General features: G+C 46.2%; 1 protein-coding gene across 1 annotated transcript in view; it reads right to left on the bottom strand.

Annotated features, from left to right (window-relative positions):
• Positions 1–20,193, bottom strand: part of PILRA (paired immunoglobin like type 2 receptor alpha) — a 201,247-nt gene extending 181,054 nt beyond the window's left edge. Inside the window, exon 1 of the mRNA XM_077261660.1 lies at positions 20,111–20,193. Within this exon, the coding sequence (XP_077117775.1) occupies positions 20,111–20,147 (37 nt within the window). The 5' untranslated portion in view covers positions 20,148–20,193. The remainder of the gene's footprint in view (positions 1–20,110) is intronic.
• Between the last annotated feature and the right edge of the window lie 5,014 nt (positions 20,194–25,207).

The raw sequence follows: 25,207 nt of genomic DNA, 5'->3' as shown, positions 1-25,207 counted from the left end.
CCACCACTGCCTAGACACACTGAGCTGCTTTGTAATGCACTAGCAGCACTTCTCTCAGTTGGACTGGAGAAGATGATGGAATTCACCAGTGTGTCTTGGTACTCCCGCATTTTTCGCTCCCGGTTCAACGGTGTGATGAGGCTTTCTACGTTGTCCCGGTAGCGAGGATCGAGGAGGGTGAACACCCAATAATCAGACATGTTGAGAATGTGGGCGATGCGGCGGTCGTTTCTCAGGCACTGCAGCATGTAATCCACCATGTGCTGCAGACTGCCAACTGGCCAAGAAACGCTGTCCCCTGCTGGAGGCGTGATCTCTGCCCGCTCGTCATCACCCCACCCTCGCTGTACACACTGAGTACTGGACAATTGTGAAACTCCCTCCTCTGGACGGATGTCTTCCTCTTCCATTGACTCCTCCTCATCCTCCTCCTCACAAAGTGTCCCCTGCCTACGCGTTTGTGAGGAACCACGTGGCGCTGACTGTCCAGAAGATGATGGAAATGGTGAATCTTCATCCTCCACCTCTTCCACAACATCATCCCTTAGCGCTTGCAGTGATTTTTCAAGCAGGCAGATAAGGGGGACAGTCATGCTGACTAGTGCATCATCTGCACTCGCCATCCGCGTGGAATAATCGAAGGGACGCAAAACCTGGCAGACGTCCTTCATAGTGGCCCACTCTGTGGTTGTGAAGTCTGAACGGCGCGGAGTGCGACTTCTTTGCGCCTGATGCAGCTTGTACTCCATTACAGCTTGCTGCTGCTCACACAACCGCTCCAACATATGTAACGTGGAATTCCACCTGGTAGGTAGGTCACATATGATGCGATGTTCCGGCAGGCGGTGTCGGCGCTGCAGAGCCGCAATGCGCGATTTTGCCGTGCTGGAACGCCGCAAGTGAACACACTCTAGGCGGACCTTGTGCAGCAGCGCATCAAGATCCGGATAGTCCCTCAAAAAACTCTGCATGACCAAATTAAGCACATGTGCCAGACATGGGATGTGAGTGAGGTTGCCGAGGCCCAGAGCTGCCACCAGATTTCGGCCATTGTCACACACTACCATGCCTGGCTGGAGATTCGCTGGCACAAACCACACATCGCTCTCCTGCTTGATGGCATTCCAGAGCTCCTGCACTGTGTGGCTTCGATTCCCCAAAGAAATTAATTTCAAGACGGCCTGTTGACGTTTGGCCACGGCTGTGCTCATGTCGGTCGTAACAGGTAAACGTTCATCACGGGTCCATGTGGAGGTGGACTGTGACGGCTCCTGCAGCGATGATTCTGAGGAACTGGTGTAAGAGGAGGAGTCAATGCGTACATAATGGATTCCTGCAATCCTTGGAGTGGGCAGGACACGTCCTGCACCACTCGCACGATCTGTACCCGGCTCAACGACATTAACCCAATGGGCAGTGAGGGAAAGGTATCGCCCCTGTCCATGTTGACTGGTCCACGCATCGGTGGTGAGGTGGACCTTGCTACTGACGGCATTCAGTAGCACGTGTTTTATGTGTCTCTCCACATGCTTGTGCAGGGCAGGGACAGCTTGCCTGCTGAAGTAAAAGCAGCTGGGCACATTGTACTGTGGGACTGCCAATGACATCAAATCACGGAAGCTGTCAGTCTCCACCAGACTGAATGACAGCATTTCCAGTGACAGAAGTTTGGCAATGCCTGCAGTCAGAGCCTGTGCTCGTGGGTGGTTTGACGAGAAAGGCTGCCTTTTCTCCCATGCCTGTACTACCGATGGCTGTAGACTGGGCTGGGAGTGTGTGGATGACTGGGAAAGTGGTGCTGCGGGTGCAATTACACTGGGTCTCTGGACAACAGGGCCAGAGGTTCTTCCACGGCGATCCTGGGAGGAAGCCGAACCAGCTGCGTGTGAGCTGGAGGAAGAGGCAACACGAGCTGAATAGGTGGTAGCTGCCGCTGTTGGTTGGTCTAGCTCTTCAGTGTGTTTTTCTAACTCCGCCGCATGCCTGTTGCGCACATGTTTCCACATGTTGGAGGTATTGAGGTTGCTGACATTTCGACCTCTTTTGACTTTGTGATGACACACCTTGCATTTGACATAGCAAATGTCATCTGCAACTGTGTCAAAAAAGGGCCAGACACTGCAAGTCTTGGGAGCGCCCTTTTTGGCTTTTGGAACAGACATGCTCCTAACGGGTGCCAAAGTGGAGGCTACAGGCTGCGCAGTCTTCCCCCTCCCTCTACCTCTTTGGCCCGTTCTAGGAATCTCTTCCTCTGAGCTGCTCCCACCACCTTCCTGTCCCTCACGCCACGATGGGTCAAGGACCTCATCATCTACACTACCCTCTGCCACCAACTGCTCCTCCTGGGTAGTCTCAGCAGCAGAGCACGCACCAGATAGTGGCACCTGAGTGTCATCATCAGCGGATGCGGCCTGCGATGTGGTGACCGGAGGCACTGGCCCACCCGCCTCTTCAGAGGAAGACAGAAAAAGCTGTTAGGCATCACTGCACCCTGCCTCTTCTTCCATTTCTCCAATGCTGCTTGGCTGGCCCCCTGTTTCCAAGCCAAGAGATTCAGAGAACAGAAGTAGAGACGACTCCTGTCCTGGGCTCTCTGTCTGCCTGGGCAATTTGGCAGGTGGTGAAGAGACAGATGGCTGCTCTACAGTGCTCTGTGTCTGAGAGGATGTGGCACTAATTGAACTCGATGCGTTAGCTGCCATCCATCCGACAACGGCTTCAATTTGTTCTTCACGCAGCAGCGGTGTACGGCACTCTGCGACAAAGCTGCGCATGAAGGACTGTTCCCTGGTGAAACTGGGTGCTGGTGAGTCACCAGTGCCCGCAGCAGGCACAGAATCCCCACGTCCTCTCCCTGCTCCACGCCCACGCCCACGTGCCTTACTCACTGCCTTCTTCATCTTGGTTGACTGATAAAGATAAGCAGAAAAGTACTAACGGCTTTGTGTGCTTATTCCTGAACAGCTCCTAGCAGGTATAAGAAACACTAATTTTCTAAAGTGTGGACTAGACTTTAATATGAGCTAATGTGGCCTACACAAATGTTAAGTGGTGTCACTGGTGTGTTTGGTGAACTTTATTATTTATTTATTTTTGGGGGGCTGAACTGACAACAGAGAGAGCTGCAGTCACACGGAGACCGTGCAGACAGCCGTAAACAGCGCTGCAAGGCCCAAAAACCCTCCTCTACGTTATCCTATGTAGTGTTTTTCCACAAGTTAGCTGGATATGGGTGGAAAGACACTAATAGGAATTTTTTGAAAAAATGTGCAGCAGCCTGCACTGCTTAAAACAAAAGGAAAATTGATTTTACGGTATGACGCAGTGAACAACCCTGAGCTGGATACAACCAGGCTATGGCTGATCACAGACTACAGGGCGAGCTGCAGTCACACGGAGACCGTGCAGACAGCCGTAAACGGCGCTGCAAGGCCCAAAAACCCTCCTCTACGTTATCCTATGTAGTGTTTTTCCACAAGTTAGCTGGATACGGGTGGAAAGACACTAATAGGAATTTTTTGAAAATAGGTGCAGCAGCCTGCACTACTTGAAAAAAAAAAAAAAAAAGAACAGTATGAGGCAATGAACCACCCTCCCTGAACTGAATACAACCAGCTATGGATGGCCTATGGCTGCACTCAGACTAGAGAGTGGGCTGCACTCACATACACACACACAGACCTTCCAGATCGCTGTGAAAACAGCGCTACAAGGCAAAAGCAAGGTGATTAGTAGGTGAACACAGCGGTTGCTAAATTAGCCTTGGAAAAGAACAATTAAGCAAATCGCTATCTCAAAACTGGCCCTCAGTCAGCAAACAGCGTCCTGTCACTAACTGAATTCACAGCAGAGTGAGCGCAAAATGGCGCCAGCGACTTTTAAACTGCATCATGACATCATTTCAGCAGCCAATCACAGCCTTGCCAGTAGTTTCATGCCCTCCATGCTAAACAGGATCTGCCCACACTTGGAATCATTCTCATTGGCTGATTTCAGTCAAATTTGTGCAGTTTGAATCCTGGGAACTTCTGATTCCGGTATCCGATACGCGGCAAGTATCGGATCTCGGTATCAGAATTCCGATACCGCTAAGTATCGGCCGATACCCGATACTTGCGGTATCGGAAAGCTCAACACTAGACATGACTACTCACTCACACTGGGCGCTCTGCAATAAGAACACAGCAGTGAGCACTGAGCAGCCGAGGCAAACAGAGGGAGGCTGTGAGTGTGTCCGTCCCACCCTGCTCAGCTCCACTCTCATTCCGCACGATGATTATTAGCCAGGCATTATAATTAGCAGCTCCAGCAGTCCACTCACACTGCTGCTGGCACCCAGGCTGTGTTTAGCTGTGTTACTAATTATGTACCTCAAACTGAAACTAGAAGTGAGTCACTCCCCTCTCTCCCTCTCTGAACAGTGACGCTGGGAGACTCAGGAACATACAGGGGAAGGGGCGTGGCCTAACAAAAGGGGTGGTGATGGGAGATCTCCTGCTGTCTCCCGGGATCACAGCGTCCTGCGCTGGACAGCAGGACAAAGAATGAAATCCGGGACAATCCCGCACAATGAAGGACGGTTGGGAGCTATGTCCTTCACTGTATCTTTTGCCGGCTCCTCTTCCTCTCCTCGTCCCCTTACTATCGGGGTTCTGCAGGGCTCAGTCCTAGGCCCCCTCCTCTTCTCTCTATACACGGCCCCTATTGGACAAACAATCAGCAGATTTGGGTTCCAGTATCATCTCTATGCTGACGACACCCAATTATACACTTCTTCCCCTGTCATCACCCCTACCCTAATTCAAAATACCAAGGATTGTCTGTCTGCTGTCTCTAACATCATGTCCTCCCTCTATCTGAAACTAAATCTCTCCAAAACGGAACTTCTTGTGTTTCTCCCTTCTACTAACCTCTCTCTACTCAACATCGAAATTACCCTGGAGGGTTCAACCATAACTCCAAAGCAGCATGCCCGCTGTCTTGGGGTCATATTCGACACCGAACTTTCCTTTACTCCCTATATCCGATCAATCACTCGCTCTTGTCACCTGCATCTTAAAAACATCTCCAGAAACCGACCTTTTCTCACCTTTGAAACTGCTAAGACTCTTACTGTCGCTCTTATTCATTCTCGTCTGGACTACTGCAACTCTCTTCTGATCGGCCTCCCTCTTACCAAACTTTCTCCTCTCCAATCCATCTTGAATGCGGCAGCCAGAGTCATATTTCTGTCCAGCCGCTTCACTGATGCCTCCATCTTGTGCCAGTCATTACACTGGCTACCCATTCGCTACAGGGTCCAGTATAAACTCATCTCTCTCACCCACAAAGCCCTCCACAGTTCTGCACCGCCTTATATCTCCTCTCTCATCTCTGTCTATCGCCCTACACGTGCCCTCCGTTCTACAAACGACCTAAGGCTAGCATCCCCCGTAATCTGAACCTTGCACCTCCGTCTACAAGACTTCTCTCGTGCTGCGCCAGCTCTCTGGAATGCACTTCCCTGTCATGATTCTCAATGGCAGGGACATGGGCAAAAACGGACTAGCTCTAGGAAGATGGTATCTCAGGTAACCGCGATGCTGAACCTAACACGCAAATAAAAGTAGCCAGGGGGTGTGCCTACGTTGTATCCCTAGACACCTCGCGCCAGCCGGAGAGCTAACTACCCCTATAAGAGGAATACACAGACCTGGCTTGCCTCCAGGGAAACCTCAAAAGTTATAGTAGCCCCCCACATGTAATAACGGTTAGGTAAGAGGAAAACACAAACGCAGTATGAATATAGATTCAGCAAAGTGAGGCCCTCTGACTAGATAGATGAAAATACAAAAGAGGACTTCGCGGTTACCTCAAAACCCTAAGCAGCCATCCTGAAACCACCTTAACTCCGTTATCAACTCATGACACCGGAGTAGTAATTTCAGATCACTAGAGCTTCCAGCAGCACGAGAAATATAAATGCATGCTGGACAAAACAAACACAAAAAGCCAAAGATTTCAACTTAGCTGAATTGCAGACTTGGAGCAGGTAGCAAGCAACAGAGATGCTCTGGTAACATTGATTGCCGGCACTAGAGTGACTGAGAAGCCAGACTAAATAGGAAACTCCCAATTTCCTGATGAAAACAGGTGCACTGGAAACACAAGACCAAAGTCAACCAGTACCACCAGTAGCCACCAGAGGGAGCCAAAAACAGAATTCACAACAGTACCCCCCCCCTTAAGGAGGGGGCACCGAACCCTCATGAGAACCACCAGGGCGATCTGGATGTGCCCTATGAAAGGCGCAAACCAAATCAGAGGCATGAACATCAGAGGCAGTCACCCAAGAATTATCCTCCTGACCGTATCCCTTCCATTTAACCAGATATTGAAGTCTCCGTCTGGAAATACGAGAGTCCAAAATCTTCTCCACAACATACTCCAATTCACCCTCCACCAGCACAGGAGCAGGAGGCTCAACAGAAGGAACAACCGGTACCTCGTACCTCCGCAACAATGACCTATGGAAAACATTATGAATGGTGAAAGATGCTGGAAGGTCCAAACGAAAAGATACAGGATTAAGAATCTCCAAAATCCTATAAGGACCTATGAACCGAGGTTTGAACTTAGGAGAAGAGACCTTCATAGGGACAAAACGAGAAGACAACCAAACCAAGTCTCCAACACGGAGATGATGACCCACACGACGATGACGATTAGCAAACTGCTGAGTCTTCTCCTGAGACAACTTCAAATTGTCCACCACATGACTCCAAATCCGGTGCAGTCTATCCACCACAGAATCCACTCCAGGACAATCCGAAGACTCCACCTGACCAGACGAAAAACGAGGGTGAAACCCTGAATTGCAAAAGAAAGGAGAAACCAGAGTAGCAGAACTGGCCCGATTATTGAGGGCAAACTCTGCCAACGGCAAAAAGGCGACCCAATCATCCTGATCAGCAGACACAAAACACCTCAAATACGTCTCCAAGGTCTGATTAGTTCGCTCCGTCTGGCCATTAGTCTGAGGATGGAACGCAGATGAAAAAGACAAATCAATGCCCATCCTGGCACAGAACGCTCGCCAGAACCTAGACACAAATTGAGATCCTCTGTCAGACACGATGTTTTCCGGGATACCATGTAAGCGAACCACATTCTGAAAAAATAAAGGAACCAACTCCGATGAAGAAGGCAATTTGGGCAAGGGTACCAAATGAACCATCTTAGAAAAACGGTCACACACCACCCAAATGACGGACATTTTCTGAGAAACCGGGAGATCCGAGATAAAGTCCATAGAGATGTGCGTCCACGGCCTCTTCGGAATAGGCAAGGACAACAACAATCCACTAGCCCGAGAACAGCAAGGCTTGGCCCGAGCACAAACATCACAAGACTGTACAAAGGTACGCACATCCCGAGACAGGGAAGGCCACCAGAAGGACATGGCCACCAAATCTCTGGTACCAAAAATTCCAGGGTGGCCCGCCAACACAGAAGAATGAACCTCTGAGATGACTCTACTGGTCCACTCATCTGGAACAAACAATCTCCCAGACGGACAACGATCAGGCCTATCAGTCTGAAACTCCTGCAAAGCACGTCGCAAGTCTGGGGAGACAGCAGACAAAATCACTCCATCCTTAAGGATACCCGTAGGCTCAGAATCACCAGAGGAGTCAGGCTCAAAACTCCTAGAAAGAGCATCTGCCTTCACATTTTTCGAGCCCGGCAAGTATGAAACCACAAAATTAAACCGAGAGAAAAACAATGACCAGCGCGCCTGTCTAGGATTCAGACGCCTGGCGGACTCAAGGTAAATCAGATTCTTGTGATCAGTCAAGACCACCACCTGATGTCTAGCACCCTCCAGCCAATGACGCCACTCCTCAAATGCCCACTTCATAGCCAAGAGCTCCCGATTTCCGACATCATAATTACGCTCGGCGGGCGAAAACTTTCGAGAGAAAAATGCACATGGTCTCATCACTGAGCAATCGGGACTTTTCTGCGACAAAACCGCCCCCGCTCCAATCTCGGAAGCATCAACCTCAACCTGAAAAGGGAGCGAAACATCAGGCTGGCGCAACACAGGGGCAGAAGAAAAGCGGCGCTTAAGCTCCTGAAAGGCCTCCACAGCCGCAGAGGACCAATTGGCAACATCAGCACCCTTCTTAGTCAAATCAGTCAGAGGTTTAGCAACACTTGAAAACCCAGTTATAAATCGACGATAGAAATTAGCAAAGCCCAAGAACTTCTGAAGACTCTTCAGGGAAGTAGGCTGCGTCCAATCACAAATAGCCCGAACCTTGACAGGATCCATCTCAACAGAAGAAGGGGAAAAAATATACCCCAAAAAGGAGATCTTCTGAACCCCAAAGATACACTTTGAACCCTTTACAAACAGAGAATTGGACCGCAAAACCTGAAAAACCTTCCTAACCTGTTGAACATGCGACTCCCAGTCATCCGAAAAAATCAAAATATCATCCAAATACACAATCATAAATTTATCCAGGTATTTACGGAAAATATCGTGCATAAAGGACTGAAAGACTGAAGGAGCATTAGAAAGACCAAAAGGCATTACCAAATACTCAAAATGGCCCTCGGGCGTATTAAATGCAGTTTTCCACTCATCTCCCTGCTTGATCCGCACCAAATTATACGCACCCCGAAGATCAACCTTAGAGAACCACTTTGCCCCTTTAATACAAGCAAATAAATCAGTCAGTAGTGGCAAAGGATACTGGTATTTGACTGTAATCTTATTCAACAGGCGATAATCAATACAGGGCCTCAGGGAGCCATCTTTTTTACCCACGAAAAAAAAAACCTGCTCCTAAAGGGGATGAGGATGGACGGATATGTCCTTTTTCCAAGGACTCCTTAATATACTCTCGCATAGCAGCATGCTCAGGCACAGATAGATTGAACAAACGACCCTTGGGAAACTTGCTGCCCGGAATCAAGTCTATAGCACAATCGCAATCCCGGTGAGGGGGGAGAGAACTAAGTTTAGGCTCCTCAAAAACATCACCATAATCAGACAAAAATGCCGGAATTTCAGAGGGAGTAGATGAAGCAATGGAAACCAAAGGTACTTCCCCATGAGCCCACTGACATCCCCAGCTTAACACAGACATTGTTTTCCAGTCAAGGACTGGATTATGAGTTTGCAACCATGGCAATCCAAGCACTAAGACATCATGCAAGTTATGCAACACAAGGAAGCGAATCACCTCCCGATGGTCAGGAGTCATACACATAGTCACTTGTGTCCAGAACTGTGGTTTATTCCTAGCCAAAGGTGTGGAGTCGATACGCTTCAGAGGGATAGGAACTTCCAAAGGCTCTAGGCTAAACCCACAAAGTCTGGCAAAGGACCAATCCATAAGACTCAAGGAAGTGCCAGAATCCACATAGGCATCCACAGTAATAGTTGATAATGAACAGATCAAAGTTACAGACAAAATAAACTTAGACTGTAAGGTGCCAATTGCAAAAGACTTATCAACCTTTTTTGTGCGTTTAGAGCATGCTGATATAACATGAGCAGAATCACCACAGTAGAAGCACAACCCATTTTTACGCCTATAATTCTGCCGTTCACTTCTGGACAGAATTCTATCACATTGCATAATCTCCGGTGCCTGCTCAGAAGACACCGCCAAATGGTGCACAGGTTTGCGCTCCCGCAAACGCCGATCAATCTGAATAGCCATAGTCATGGATTCATTCAGACCTGTGGGCGTAGGAAACCCCACCATGACATCTTTAACGGCGTCAGAGAGACCTTCTCTGAAATTCGCCGCCAGGGCGCACTCATTCCACTGAGTAAGCAGAGACCATTTTCGAAATTTTTGACAATATACTTCAGCTTCATCATGCCCTTGAGAGAGGGCTAGCAAGGCCTTTTCAGCCTGAATCTCCAAATTAGGTTCCTCATAGAGCAACCCCAGTGCCAGAAAAAATGCATCCACATTGAGCAGCGCAGGATCCCCTGGTGCCAATGCAAATGCCCAATTCTGGGGGTCACCCCGCAACAAGGCAATAACAATTTTAACCTGCTGAGCGGGGTCTCCAGCGGAACGAGATCTCAGAGAAAGATACAATTTACAATTGTGCTTAAAATTCAAAAAGCGAGATCTATCTCCAGAAAAGAACTCAGGTATAGGGATCTTGGGTTCAGACATAGGAGCATGTATCACATAGTCTTGGATATTTTGAACCTTAGAGGCAAGAGTATTAAGATTAGAAGCTAAACTCTGGATATCCATTTCTCAACAGCAGAGATCTGAGCCATTCAGGGGTTAAGAGGAGAGAAAAAAAAAAAAAAACCAGCAGATTGCAATTATGGCTAGACAGAACCTCTGAGTAAAAAAAAAAAAGGGTCAGAAACTTATTTTTTCTCTCCTTCTTTAGCCAATACCTTTAAAACATTATGGCCGGCAATACTGTCATGATTCCCAATGGCAGGGACATGGGCAAAAACGGACTAGCTCTAGGAAGATGGTATCTCAGGTAACCGCGATGCTGAACCTAACACGCAAATAAAAGTAGCCAGGGGGTGTGCCTACGTTGTATCCCTAGACACCTCGCGCCAGCCGGAGAGCTAACTACCCCTATAAGAGGAATACACAGACCTGGCTTGCCTCCAGGGAAACCCCAAAAGTTATAGTAGCCCCCCACATGTAATAACGGTTAGGTAAGAGGAAAACACAAACGCAGTATGAATATAGATTCAGCAAAGTGAGGCCCTCTGACTAGATAGATGAAAATACAAAAGAGGACTTCGCGGTTACCTCAAAACCCTAAGCAGCCATCCTGAAACCACCTTAACTCCGTTATCAACTCATGACACCGGAGTAGTAATTTCAGATCACTAGAGCTTCCAGCAGCACTAGAAATATAAATGCATGCTGGACAAAACAAACACAAAAAGCCAAAGATTTCAACTTAGCTGAATTGCAGACTTGGAGCAGGTAGCAAGCAACAGAGATGCTCTGGTAACATTGATTGCCGGCACTAGAGTGACTGAGAAGCCAGACTAAATAGGAAACTCCCAATTTCCTGATGAAAACAGGTGCACTGGAAACACAAGACCAAAGTCAACCAGTACCACCAGTAGCCACCAGAGGGAGCCAAAAACAGAATTCACAACACTTCCCCAGACGATCAGACTGATACCTAGCCCCGACCTATTCAAGCGCGCTCTAAAAACCCATCTCTTCAAACAAGCCTACCACATCAACTACTCAGTAAACTAACTTTGCCCTGTTCCCTCCTTCCAAATATTATTCTGAATCTGCACCCTACTATTCATCTGTCTCCACACCCTCCATGCTCATGATCACTGCACTTGATACTCGACTATTGCACTTAAACACACGGGCTGATGACCGGATCATGCAGCTTTGTATGAAAATCCCTATTTATTATAATTGCCAGACCTGAAATAACAAGCACTTTTCACCTATTGTGTCCCCCCATTTCCTAGTAGATTGTAAGCTCGCGAGCAGGGACCTCACTCCTAATGTCACTGTTTACATTGTCTTAACTCGTACCGAATTTATTGTTTGTACATGTCCCCGCTTAATTGTAAAGTGCTGCGGAATATGTTGGCGCTATATAAATAAAGATTATTACTATTATTATTACTATCCTTGTACTGTGACATCACTGTGTATACTACCCCTGTACTGTGACATCACTGTGTATACTACCCCTGTACTGTGACATCACTGTGTATATTACCCCTGTACTGTGACATCACTGTGTATACTACCCCTATACTGTTACATCACTGTGCATAAAACCCCAGTACTGTGACATCACTGTGTATATTACCCCTGTACTGTGACATCACTGTGTATACTACCCCTATACTGTTACATCACTGTGTATACTACCCCTGTACTGTGACATCACTGTGTATATTGCTCCTGTACTGTGACATCACTGTGTATACTACCCCTGTACTGTGACATCACTGTGTATACTACCCCTGTACTGTGACATCACTGTGTATATTACCCCTGTACTGTGACATCACTGTGTATATTACCCCTGTACCGTGACATCACTGTGTATATTACCCCTGTACTGTGACATCACTGTGTATATTACCCCTGTACTGTGACATCACTGTGTATATTACCCCTGTACTGTGACATCACTGTGTATACTACCCCTATTCTGTGACATCACTGTGTATATTACCCCTGTACTGACACATCACTGTGTATACTACCCCTGTACTGTGACATCATTGTTTATATTACCCCTGTACTGTGACATCACTGTGTATATTACCCCTGTGCTGTGACATCAGTGTGTATACTACCCCTGTACTGTGACATCACTGTGTATATTACCCCTGTACTGACACATCACTGTGTATACTACCCCTGTACTGTGACATCATTGTTTATATTACCCCTGTACTGTGACATCAGTGTGTATACTACCCCTGTACTGTGACATCATTGTTTATATTACCCCTGTACTGTGACATCACTGTGTATATTACCCCTGTGCTGTGACATCAGTGTGTATACTACCCCTGTACTGTGACATCAATGTGTATACTTAAGCTGTACTGTGACATCACTGTGTATACTGCCCCTGTACTGTGACATTAGTGTGTATATTATCCCTGTACTGTGACATCAGTGTGTATACTACCTGTCAGTATCTAGTCCTGGAATCTGTTTCTCTTGCCCTTAGACTTGCCCTTAGTTAACATGGATCTTGATGTTTCACGTCGGCCATCTTGCTTCCTGCCAAAGTTGTATATAAAGCCAGCACCTGCTCTGTTTCATTGCTTGTGTATTATGTTTTGGACCTTGTTCCTCTGCAGTCCCAAGCCTGGACTTACAATCCCTGTGGGTCCTTTCCTAACGGCGGAGTCCTCTGCCAACCTGCACGTCTGGATCCCTGCCTGCTGACCAAGTGATTGCTAAACACCTGACTTCAGAAATCTCTGCCTGACCACACCTGCGGTGAAGTAAGAACTCCAGCCAGCTAATGTGTTCCTCTGCTCTGCAAGAGACTGTGTCTTGTGCACTCATTGCTCAGTGACTTTGCATGCTGTGTCGCAGAGTATCAGCTCTGCTATTACTGTTTATCAGATTGACTGAACATTTATCTGGACTTACATGCTATATAGCATTCAGATCACAAATACAATCTTGCTTGTTCAAACCATTGTGTCTGCAGTCTCTTTGACCTAGCCACTGGTGTCCAGTTGTATCCACTAGTATCGTGACATGATACACAAGCCAAAAAAAATGGATGCCGCTGGGTCAGAGACTTTAGAGGTGCGTGTTAAGAAGCTAAATAATATCACTGCCACTGTACACGCTGAAGTGCAGACATGGAAGAGCAGAATAGAAGGCCTAGAGGGGCAGACTAAATATGATATACAAGTGCTCAGTCAGACCCTTCAGGAATTGCGTGGTCGAGTTGCAGCTCTGGAGGCACAACCTCAGGCTCCTGTTCCTGCCATCCCCAAACTACCGCCATTTAGGTTTGGTGGCGACCGAGACAAATACCGTGGGTTTCTGAACCAGTGTCGTTTATACTTTGCTGCACATGTCACACAGTTTCCTATGGACCGATCCAAAGTATTGACTATTATCATGTTTCTGACTAACAAGGCTCTTGCCTGGGCAAACCCTCTGATAGAATCGCAGGATGCATGTCTGAATGATTTCAATATGTTTATCGCCGCCATGGGGCAGATGTTTGACGATTCGAACCGTGGCCTTACAGCGGAGACGGCCCTGCTGAATTTGCGTCAAGGTAAACGCCCAGTGACTGAGTATGCTATGGACTTTAGAAGATGGGCTCAGGATACCACCTGGAATAGTGCAGCAAAGTACTCAACATTTAAGAAGGGGTTGTCCAGTTCTATCAAGGACGAGCTTGCACGTGCAGAGGCTCCCACTGCTCTAGGAGATTTCATCAATCACTGTATTCGCCTAGACGCTCGAATCTCTGAACGAAAACTAGAAAGGTGGACTGAGATGAACCGCAGCAATAAATCGCTTCTTCCTTTTCTTCCTAAGGAGATTCCAGACTCAAGTCCTCAGGAGTCCACACCCGAACCGATGCAGGTAAATTCCCTACGAAGTCGAGTAAGTGATGAACGGAAGGAATTTCGTTTCAAGGAGAATTTGTGTTTTTACTGCGGGAAGTCAGGACATTTTATTATCAATTGCCCCAGTCGTTCTCGCAGGACCACCGCAGCCGTGGTAGAACGCGACTTCTCTGAATCATACTCCGTGACTTCCGAATCAGGGCCACCCGAAATTGCAGCAACTGTTCCGGATTATGACTTTTCAGATATGAACTCTGTTACATCCGAAATGGTACTACCCATTAATGCTGTTATTCTATCTTCTGCAGTTTCACACCCTGTCAATAAAAAAAAGACTCACATTGTTACCTCCCTATCAAGATCTGGATTGACTCCCGTTGGGTGAACAGTTCCGCCATGATAGACTCTGGGGCCAGCGGTAACTTCATGGACACTTCTTTTGCTAAGAAATATGGAATCCGATCACAGAGGAGAGTATCTTCAATTCTGATGGAGATTGTGGATGGATCCCCTTTGACCTTGGGGCCAGTAGACCAGCAGACTGAATCACTGAAGGTCCTCATGGGAGATGATCACCAGGAGAAATTGCCCTTCCTTCTGATTTCCTCTCCACATTTCCCTATTATCTTGGGTTTACCCTGGTTGCAGGCTCAAAATCCAATCATTGACTGGGAGACAAAGAGATTGCGCTTCCCAGCTAAGGAGGTAACTTCTGTGAATTCGATTGATCCATCTCCGGGCGACCCATCATCAGACCTAAGGTTACCGACAGTTTATAAAGAATTTTCGGATGTGTGCGATAAAAAGAATGCAGACAAATTGCCACCACACCACTCTTATGACTGTCCAATCGAGCTTCTGCCTGCTGCTACCATTCCTTTTGGAAATATTTATCCATTGTCCGGTCCTGAGCTCAAGACTCTCAAAGAATATATCGATGAGAACCTGTCTAAGGGGTTCATACGCCCCTCGTCCTCTCCAGCCGGTGCACCCATCTTTTTCATTAAAAAGAAGGATGGATCTCTCAGACCCTGTGTTGATTACCGGGAAATTAACAAGGTAACCATCAAGAACCGCTACCCCCTGCCATTAATTCCGGAGCTTCTCGAGAGAGTTCGGCAGGCCAAGGTCTTTTCAAAATTGGATCTACGCGGGGCATACAATCTAGTCTGTATAAGACCTGGAGACGAATGGAAAACAGCATTTAGGTCTCGATATGGACACTTTGAGTATTTGGTCATGCCATTTGGACTTTGCAATGCCCCAGCAACCTTCCAACACCTAGTAAATGATATTTTTAGAGACATTCTTGATCTTTTTGTCATAATCTATTTGGATGACATTCTGATTTTTTTCTAGCTCCATGGAGGAACATCAGCAACATGTCAAGACTGTCTTGCAGCGTTTGAGGGAACACCATCTGTACATCAAGCTGGGGAAGTGCGAATTTCACAAGTCGGAGATCCAATTCTTAGGTTATGTAATTTCTCCACATGGTCTGAGTATGGATAACAGCAAGATCAGGGCAATTCAGGAGTGGCCAATCCCCAAGAACATCAAGGAAGTCCAACGTTTCATCGGATTTGCTAACGTCTACAGACGTTTCATCAAGAACTTCTCTGACATCGTCTCACCCATCACCCGGTTGACACAGAAGAAGACAGCATTTATTTGGTCCCCTCAAGCCCAAGAAGCATTCTCTCGACTCAAGACCAAGTTCACGTCAGCACCAGTACTGATCCACAGTGACCCGGAACTCGCCTTCATTATTGAAGTAGATGCCTCAAACTGTGCCGTCGGGGCTATACTGTCCCAAAGAACAGGTGAGAAAAATTTACTTCATCCTTGTGCTTTTCTTTCCAAGCGACTGTCTCCTGCCGAAAAGAACTATGATGTAGGAAATAAAGAATTACTGGCTATCATCGCCGCCTTCAAGGAGTGGAGACATCTTCTGCAAGGAGCTTCACAACCGATCATTGTCCTCACGGATCACCGCAACCTTGAGTTCATCAGGTCAGCAAGATGCCTGACCCCACGGCAGGCCTGTTGGAGTCTTTTCCTTAACCAATTCAATTTTACAATCTCTTATAGACCAGGTTCTTGCAATGGAAAAGCAGATGCTCTATCCCGGATGTACTCTACTGACACTGTTCCAGATGCTCCACCTAAGACCATACTTTCTGATTGCAATTTTGTATGTGTCATTCATAACCAAGATTTGTTGCAGGTCATCAAAGAAGCTTACAACTCTGATCTTTTCCTGTCTCAGCCATCTGATGAGGTAAGCCTTCTTTTTAGGAATGGAGTTTGGACCCGGGAACGGCGCCTCTACATTCCTGAAGCCGTGAGGTTAAGAGTGTTGTGAATGGTTCATGACTCTAAGGTTGCAGGGCACAGAGGAATTCAGAAGACTCAAGAATTCTTATCTCGCTTCTTCTGGTGGCCAGGTTTTCGGAAGGATGTTCAGAAGTACGTTTCATCTTGCGAGGTATGTGCCAAATTCAAGGTCACACGTGCCTCCCCTACTGGTCTGTTACAGCCTTTGCCGGTGCCGTCTCACCCGTGGGGATCCATTTCTATGGACTTTATTGTAGAACTGCCCCTTTCCAAGGGAAAGAGTACAATTTTGGTGGTGGTCGATCGCCTGACCAAGGCGGCCCATTTCATCCCTTGTTCCGGTTTACCCTCTGCGAAGGACACTGCTGATCTAATTATCCAGAACATCTTTCGTCTGCACGGGGTTCCGGATGAAGTTGTTTCGGACCGTGGAGTTCAATTTACTTCAAAGTTTTGGCGAAGCTTTTGTTCGGCACTAGGCATAGAAGTTAACCTATCTTCTGCTTTCCACCCACAGTCCAACGGGCAGACAGAACGTACCAATCAAACACTGGAGCAATACCTTCGCTGCTACGTTTGCCATTTGCAAGATGATTGGGTAAGGCTACTCCCATAGGCTGAATTTTCTTACAACAACTCTCAGAGTGCCTCCACCAAGCAGTCTCCATTCTACGCTAACCTGGGTTATCACCCTAGCATTCTTCCCAGATTACCGGTAGATACATCTTTACCAGCAGTTGCCGACAGGATCTCTTCACTTCAACAGAACCTTGAACTTCTGAAAGAGACTTTGGTTTCCGCACAAGATAGGTACAAGAATGCAGCTGACAGATTTCGCAAACCAACACCAAAATTTAAGGTAGGAGATTTAGTCTGGTTATCTAAAAAGAATTTAAAGATGAAGATCCCTTCTCCTAAGTTGGGACAGAAGTACATCGGTCCTTATAGGATCAGTGGTCTGGTAGGTGCTGTTGCATGTCGCTTAAAACTCCCAAGAACAATGAAGATACATCCTGTCTTTCATACTTCCCTCCTAAAGGCTGTAGTACCAAATCCTTTTCCAGGACGTTCATCTCCTCCTCCCGATCCCGTTCTTGTGGATGGTCAAGAGCACTTCATCGTTGAGAGGATTCTGGATTCAAGAATCTACAGAAATCGATTGCAGTATCTGATTAAATGGCAAGGCTATTCTTCAGAGGAGAATTCCTGGGAACCCGTAAACAATATTAACGCCTCCCGACTGATTGAGCAGTTCCATCAAAGGTACCCTGGCAAACCTGGTTTTGGGTCGTCCGGAGGCCGTTCTTGAGGTGGGAGTAATGTCAGTATCTAGTCCTGGAATCTGTTTCTCTTGCCCTTAGACTTGCCCTTAGTTAACATGGATCTTGATGTTTCACGTCGGCCATCTTGCTTCCTGCCAAAGTTGTATATAAAGCCAGCACCTGCTCTGTTTCATTGCTTGTGTATTATGTTTTGGACCTTGTTCCTCTGCAGTCCCAAGCCTGGACTTACAATCCCTGTGGGTCCTTTCCTAACGGCGGCGTCCTCTGCCAACCTGCACGTCTGGATCCCTGCCTGCTGACCAAGTGATTGCTAAACACCTGACTTCAGAAATCTCTGCCTGACCACACCTGCGGTGAAGTAAGAACTCCAGCCAGCTAATGTGTTCCTCTGCTCTGCAAGAGACTGTGTCTTGTGCACTCATTGCTCAGTGACTTTGCATGCTGTGTCGCAGAGTATCAGCTCTGCTATTACTGTTTATCAGATTGACTGAACATTTATCTGGACTTACATGCTATATAGCATTCAGATCACAAATACAATCTTGCTTGTTCAAACCATTGTGTCTGCAGTCTCTTTGACCTAGCCACTGGTGTCCAGTTGTATCCACTAGTATCGTGACACTACCCCTGTTCTGTGACATCAGTATGTATACTACCCCTGTACTGTGACATCACTGTGTATACTACCCCTGTACTGTGACATCACTGTGTATACTACCCCTGTACTGTGACATCACTGTGTATACTACCCCTGTACTGTGACATCACTGTGTATATACTACCCCTGTACTGTGACATCACTGTGTATACTACCCCTGTACTGTGACATCACTGTGTATACTACCCCTGTACTGTGACATCAGTGTATATACTACCCCTGTACTGTGACATCACTGTGTATATTACACCTGTACTGTGACATCACTGTGTATATTATCCCTGTGCTGTGACATCACTGTGTATACTACCCCTGTACTGAGACATCACTGTGTATACTACCCCTGTACTGTGACATCATTGTTTATATTACCCCTGCACTGTGACATTACTGTGTATACTACCCCTGTACTGAGACATCAGTATGTATACTACCCCTGTACTGTGACATCACTGTGTATATTACCCCTGTACTGTGACATCACTGTGTATACTACCCCTGTACTGTGACATCACTGTGTATACTTAAGCTGTACTCTGACATCACTGTGTATACTACCCCTGTACTGTGACATCATTGTGTATACTACCCCTGTACTGTGACATCACTGTGTATATTACCCCTGTACTGTGACATCACTGTGTATACTACTGCTGTACTGTGACATCAGTGTGTATACTACCCCTGTACTGTGACATCAGTGTGTATACTACCCCTGTACTGTGACATCAGTGTGTATACTACCCCTGTACTGTGACATCAGTGTGTGTATACTACCCCTGTACTGTGACATCATTGTGTATACTACCCCTGTACTGTGACATCACTGTGTATACTACCGCTGTACTGTGACATCAGTGTGTATACTACCCCTGTACTGTGACATCAGTGTGTATACTACCGCAGTACTGTGACATCATTTTTTATACTATCCCTCTACGGTGACATCACTGTGTGTATTATCCCTGTACTGTGACATCACTGTGTGTATTATCCCTTTACGGTGACATCACTGTGTATACTACCAATGTACTGTGACATCACTGTGTATACTATCCCTTTTACGGTGACATCACTGTGTATATTATCCCTGTACTGTGACATCACTGTGTATATTTCCCCTGTACTGTGACATCACTGTGTATATTATCCCTGTACTGTGACATCACTGTGTATTTTATCCCTGTACTGTGACATCACTGTGTATACTACCCCGGTACTGTGACATCACTGTGTATACTACCCCGGTACTGTGACATCACTGTGTATACTACCCCGGTACTGTGACATCACTGTGTATATTACCCCTGTACTGTGACATCACTGTGTATACTACCCCTGTACTGTAACATCACTGTGTATACTACCCCTGTACTGTGACATCATTGTGTACACTACCGCTGTACTGTGACATCACTGTGTATACTACCCCGGTACTGTGACATCACTGTGTATATTATCCCTGTACTGTGACATCACTGTGTATACTACCCCGGTACTGTGACATCACTGTGTATACTACCCCTGTACTGTGACATCAGTGTGTATATTACCTCTGTACTGTGACATCACTTTGTATATTTCTCCTGTACTGTGACAACACTGTGTCTACCACCCCGGTATCTCTAGACAGTTGGATATATCTACATGAACACTCTTATGATTGATGATTCTTCATCTACACAATAATTATGTCTCCCTCATAGTTTGAAACATGGTAATTTCTTGACTTACCCTGGAAGCAACAGAAGATCAGGATTGAAAATCTCATTGTAGGTCTGTGGTGAACTGCTGATCCGTAATCATCGGCGTCTTTTCTGTCTGGATCACTATTTCATATGTTTTACTTTTAAGAAGCAAGAGGAAGAGACCAGAAGAGGAAGTTTGACGCACAACCTGCGGTGGTTCCTTTTTTGGAGGTAAGAGACTCAAAGGAAAAAATTTTGTATTTTTATAAAAAGAAGAAAGGAGAAAAGAGAAGCAAAGTTTATTTTCTGTTATAAATCAGATAACTTGTGGTGAATGAAGAGGAACGATGTGTGTAGCAGGATGAGGTAAGGCAGGTTACACCTCATGTAATGCAGACCGCACTGCCCTTCATCTGGTGTGGATGAACTATCTTCTTTGAAAACTAAAATCCCCACTTCTCTTGATCAATATCGACGAGAGGCTGAGAATAAGAAGAGGTCAAAATTCCTACACGATACGGAAGATTACCAGCACAATAGGATATAAAATGGCAGGATTCTTTACCGCACATCGCAGTTACTACAGAGTCTACAGATCCTTCATTCTCCAGTTCTGACCGAATGATGTGGACAAGCAGCTGTTTAGTCTCCGTCAGGAGACAGTCCAGAAGAAGAAAACAAGAAGAGGGACAAGTGCAGGAGGGGCCTCGGAAACTATGAGAGTGATACGTTCCAAGGAACACTTCCCTGGTCATGACTGTGTCCTCAAAATCATTAATCATCGCTGAATTATCCTTGCTACAGAAGGATCTGTCTTTTTGTCCTGCATGTACAGTCATGGCCGAAAGTGTTTTGTTATACACGCGTTTATTATCTTTGTGTGTATTGAACAAGACACACACAAAATATAGAACAATAGGCAAATTGGACATAAAATGGGCAAAATTGTTGGCACCGTCAACGCAATACTTGATTGCCCACCCTTTGGAATAAATACCTGCCTCCTATAGTTATCAAGCGTCTTACACCTATCAGCTGAGATGTTGGACCCATCTTGTTTTGTAAACTGCTTCAGGTCTCTCATATTCGAAAGATGCCTTCTAACAACAGAAATTTTAAAATCTCTCCACAGGTGATCAATAGGATTTAGATACGGACTCATTGCTGGCCACTTCAGAACTCCTCAGCACTTTGTTTCCATCCATTCCTCGTTGCTTCTTGAAGCATGTCTAGGGTCATTGTCATGCTGAAAGACCTATGATCTAGGATGAAAAAACAGTTTTGTTGCACTTGACACTATCTTTTGACCCCAAATCCTTTGGTAATCTTCATATCTCATGATGCCATACACATAGTCAAGGCATCCAGTGACAGTCAGCAAAACAACCCAAAACATCTTTGAATCTCCACCATATTTGACTGTAGGTATTGTGTCCTTTTCTTTGTGGGCCTCATTCCGTTTTAGATAAACAGTAGAAAGATGTGATTTACCAAAAGCTCTATCTTGGTTTCATCTGTCCACAAGATGGTTTACCAGAAGGATTTTGGCTTACTCGTACATTTTGGCAAACTGCAGTCTAGCTTTATTATTAGTGATGAGCGAGTGTACTCGTTGCTCGGGTGATCTCCGAGTATTTGTGACTGCTCAGAGATTTAGTTTTTGCTGATGCAGCTGCATGATTTACGGCTGATAGCCAGCCTGAGTACATGTGGGGGTTTCCTTGCTGCTAGGGAATCCCCACATGTAATCAAGCTGGCTAACAGTCGCAAATCATGCAGCTGCGGCAAGGAAAACTAAATCTCCAAGCAGTCACAAATACTCGGAGATCACCCAAACATGCTTGGGAGAACGAGTATACTTGCTCATCACTATTTATTATGTCTCTGTGTCAGCAGTGTTGTCCTCTTGGGTCTCCTGCCATAGTGTTTCGTTTAATTTCATTTCATTCAAATATAGATGCATAGTTTGCGCTTACACTGATGCATCCTCAGCCTACAGGATAGTTTGAATTTCTTTGGAACTTGATTGGGGTTATTTATCTGCCATCTGGACCATACTGTGTTACAGTTTTTGTACATTTTTCTCTGCAGTTCACCTATAAGGAGATTAGCTGCAGTGCCTTGAGCTGTAAAATTGTTGATTATGTTGCGCACCATGGACAATGGAACATCAAGATTTCTTGAGATGGACTTGGAACCTTGATATTGTTCATATTATTCAACAACTGTGGTTCTTAAATCCTACTGAGTCAACTTCTCCCCTTTTATCGGGTTTCAGGTGTGATTTTCATATTGCTAACACCTGTTAATTGCCACAGGTGTCTTTGAATGAGCATCATATGCTTAAAACAAAGTGGTTTACCCACAATTTTGAAAAGGTGCCAATAATTTTATTCTGCCCACTTTAGGGACTTTGTGTGAAATTATGTCCAATTTGCCTGTTTTTTCTCTGTTTTTTTTGTGTTGTTCCAATACACAAAGGAAATAAACATGTGTATTAAAAAAACACATGTAATTGCAATCATTTTCTGAGATAAATACTTCATTTTCTGGAACAATTGCAAGGGTGCCAATACTTTTGACCATGACTCTAAATTTAACTTGTTTAATCTACAGATGGATTTTGTAATGCTTGCACCCTTACTGGGTGGCATGAGTGAGGAATTGTGGCCCCACTGGCAGGGCCGGTGTTAGGGGCAGGCAGACTAGGCAGCTGCCTGGGGCCCCCGCTGCCCTAGGGGCCCCCAGCCAGGGGCAGACATACTGCTGATGGCACTGCTCCGGGGCCCAGAGGTGGAGGGGGGCCCCTGCAGGTAGGCCCGGTATCATGCAGGATCGGGCCCCTCTCACTCCCTCCTATAATCATGGAACACCGGGTGCCGGGGAGAGAGCGGGGCGCGAAGTGCAGGAGATCAAAAAGGGGGCGTGTCATGTAGGGAGAGACGCTGGCCAATGAACGCTTTCCTTACCTCACAGTGACCAGACTGAGGAGAGCGCTCACTGGCTGCCGTCTGTCCTGCTGCATGGAGCGTCCCAATGGTGAGTACTCGCCTACACAGTCAGGGGCCCCGGCCGCACAGCACACAGGGACATCAGTGGAGGAAGAGCAGGACTTAAGGTACCGTCACACTAGGCGATATCGCCAGCGATCCGTGACGTTGCAGCGACCTGGATAGCGATATCGCTGTATTTGACACGCAGCAGCGATCTGGATCCCGCTGTGAAATTGCTGGTCGCTGCTAGAAGGTCTGCACTTTATTTGGTCGCTAGGTCGCCGTGTATCGCCGTGTTTGACAGCAAAAGCAAGGATACCAGCGATATTTTACACTGGTAACCAGGGTAAACATCGGGTTACTAAGCGCAGGGCCGCGCTTAGTAACCCGATGTTTACCATGGTTACCAGCGTAAAAGTTAAAAAAACAAACAGCACATACTCACCAGCGCGTCCCCCAGCCTCTGCTTCCTGACACTGACTGAGCGCCGGCCCTAAACTGAAAGTGAAAGCACAGCGGTGACGTCACCGCTGTGCTGTTAGGGCCGGAGCTCAGTCAGTGTCAGGAAGCGGAGGCTGGGGGACGCGCTGGTGAGTATGTGCTGTTTGTTTTTTTAACTTTTACGCTGGTAACCAGGGTAAACATCGGGTTACTAAGCACGGCCCTGCGCTTAGCAACCCGATGTTTACCCTGGTTACCCGGGGACTTCGGCATCGTTGGTCGCTGGAGAGCGGTCTGTGTGACAGCTCTCCAGCGACCAAACAGCGACGCTGCAGCGATCGGCATCGCTGTCGCTATCGCTGCAGCGTCGCTTAATGTGACGGTACCTTTACAGGGGGTCTTCTGCTCCCTCCACTGTTCTGTTCAGAGCAGGCTGCAGCGTCTCCTCACAGAGAAGAGATGGGGGAGGAGGCTCACTGCACGGGACAACACCAGGGGGCTGATATCAGTGCTGTCTGCTCTGTGCCCCATCCCCCACAGTGGGGTCTGCAGCCCTCTCCAGCTGAATTGACCTCCTGCAGGGCTCATCTGATCACCTATACAAGATTAGTATGTATGTATATTCTTGTATATGTATGTGTGCATCTGTGTGTCTCTATGTGTATGTTTCTGTGTGTATCTGTGTATGTATGTACGGTATATGTGTGTATGTATGGTATATTTGTATGGCTGTGTGTGTATGCATGTACAGTATGTGTGTATCTGTATGTGCAATAAATTTGTATGGATATATGGTATATATGTATGTTTATGTGCATGTACATACAGTATATGTGTATGTATATGTGTGTACGGTATGTGTGTATACTGTATGTGTGTATGTACGTGTATCTGTATGTTCGGTATATGTGTATGCATGTACGGTATATGTATGTATGTACGATATGTGTGTATGTATGGTATATTTGTATGGCTATGTGTGTATGCATGCACAGTATGTGTGTATCTGTGTATGTGCAATAAATTTGTATGGATATATGGTATATATGTATGTTTATGTGCATGTACATACAGTATATGTGTGTACGGTATGTGTATATACTGTATGTGTGTATGTACAGTACGTGTATGTGTATCTGTATGTTCGGTATATGTGTATGCATGTACGGTATATGTATGTATGTATGGTATGTGTATTTGGGTGTGTGTATTTTATATGTATGTACGGTATGTGTGTACTATATGTATATAACTGTATCTGTGTATGTACGGTATATGTGTGTACGGCATTTGTGTGAATGTACGGTATATGCATTTGTGTATGTACGGTATGTGTATGTATGATGGTATATGTATGTGTATCTGTGTGTATGTATGGTATATGTTGTGTTTGCATATACTGTATATGTATGTGTATCTGTACGTACGGTGTATGTATGTGTATTTGTGTGTATGTATGGTATATGTATGTACGGTATGTGTATACTATATGTGTATATAACTGTATGTGTGTATGCATGTAAGGTATATGTCTGTGTATGTATGTACGGTATGTGTATCTGTGTGTACATATGGTGTATGCATGTTCATCTGTGTGTATGTATGGTATATGTATGTATATCTATGTGTGTGAATGTACGGTATATGCATGTGTGTATGTACGGTATGTGTATGTATGACGGTATATGTATGTGTGTCTGTGTGTACGT

The sequence above is a fragment of the Ranitomeya variabilis genome, chromosome 5, assembly GCF_051348905.1.
Source record: "Ranitomeya variabilis isolate aRanVar5 chromosome 5, aRanVar5.hap1, whole genome shotgun sequence".
Classification (NCBI taxonomy): domain Eukaryota; kingdom Metazoa; phylum Chordata; class Amphibia; order Anura; family Dendrobatidae; genus Ranitomeya; species Ranitomeya variabilis.
The sequence above is the reverse complement of the archived record's forward strand: the minus strand, read 5'-3'. Positions and strand labels throughout refer to the sequence as shown.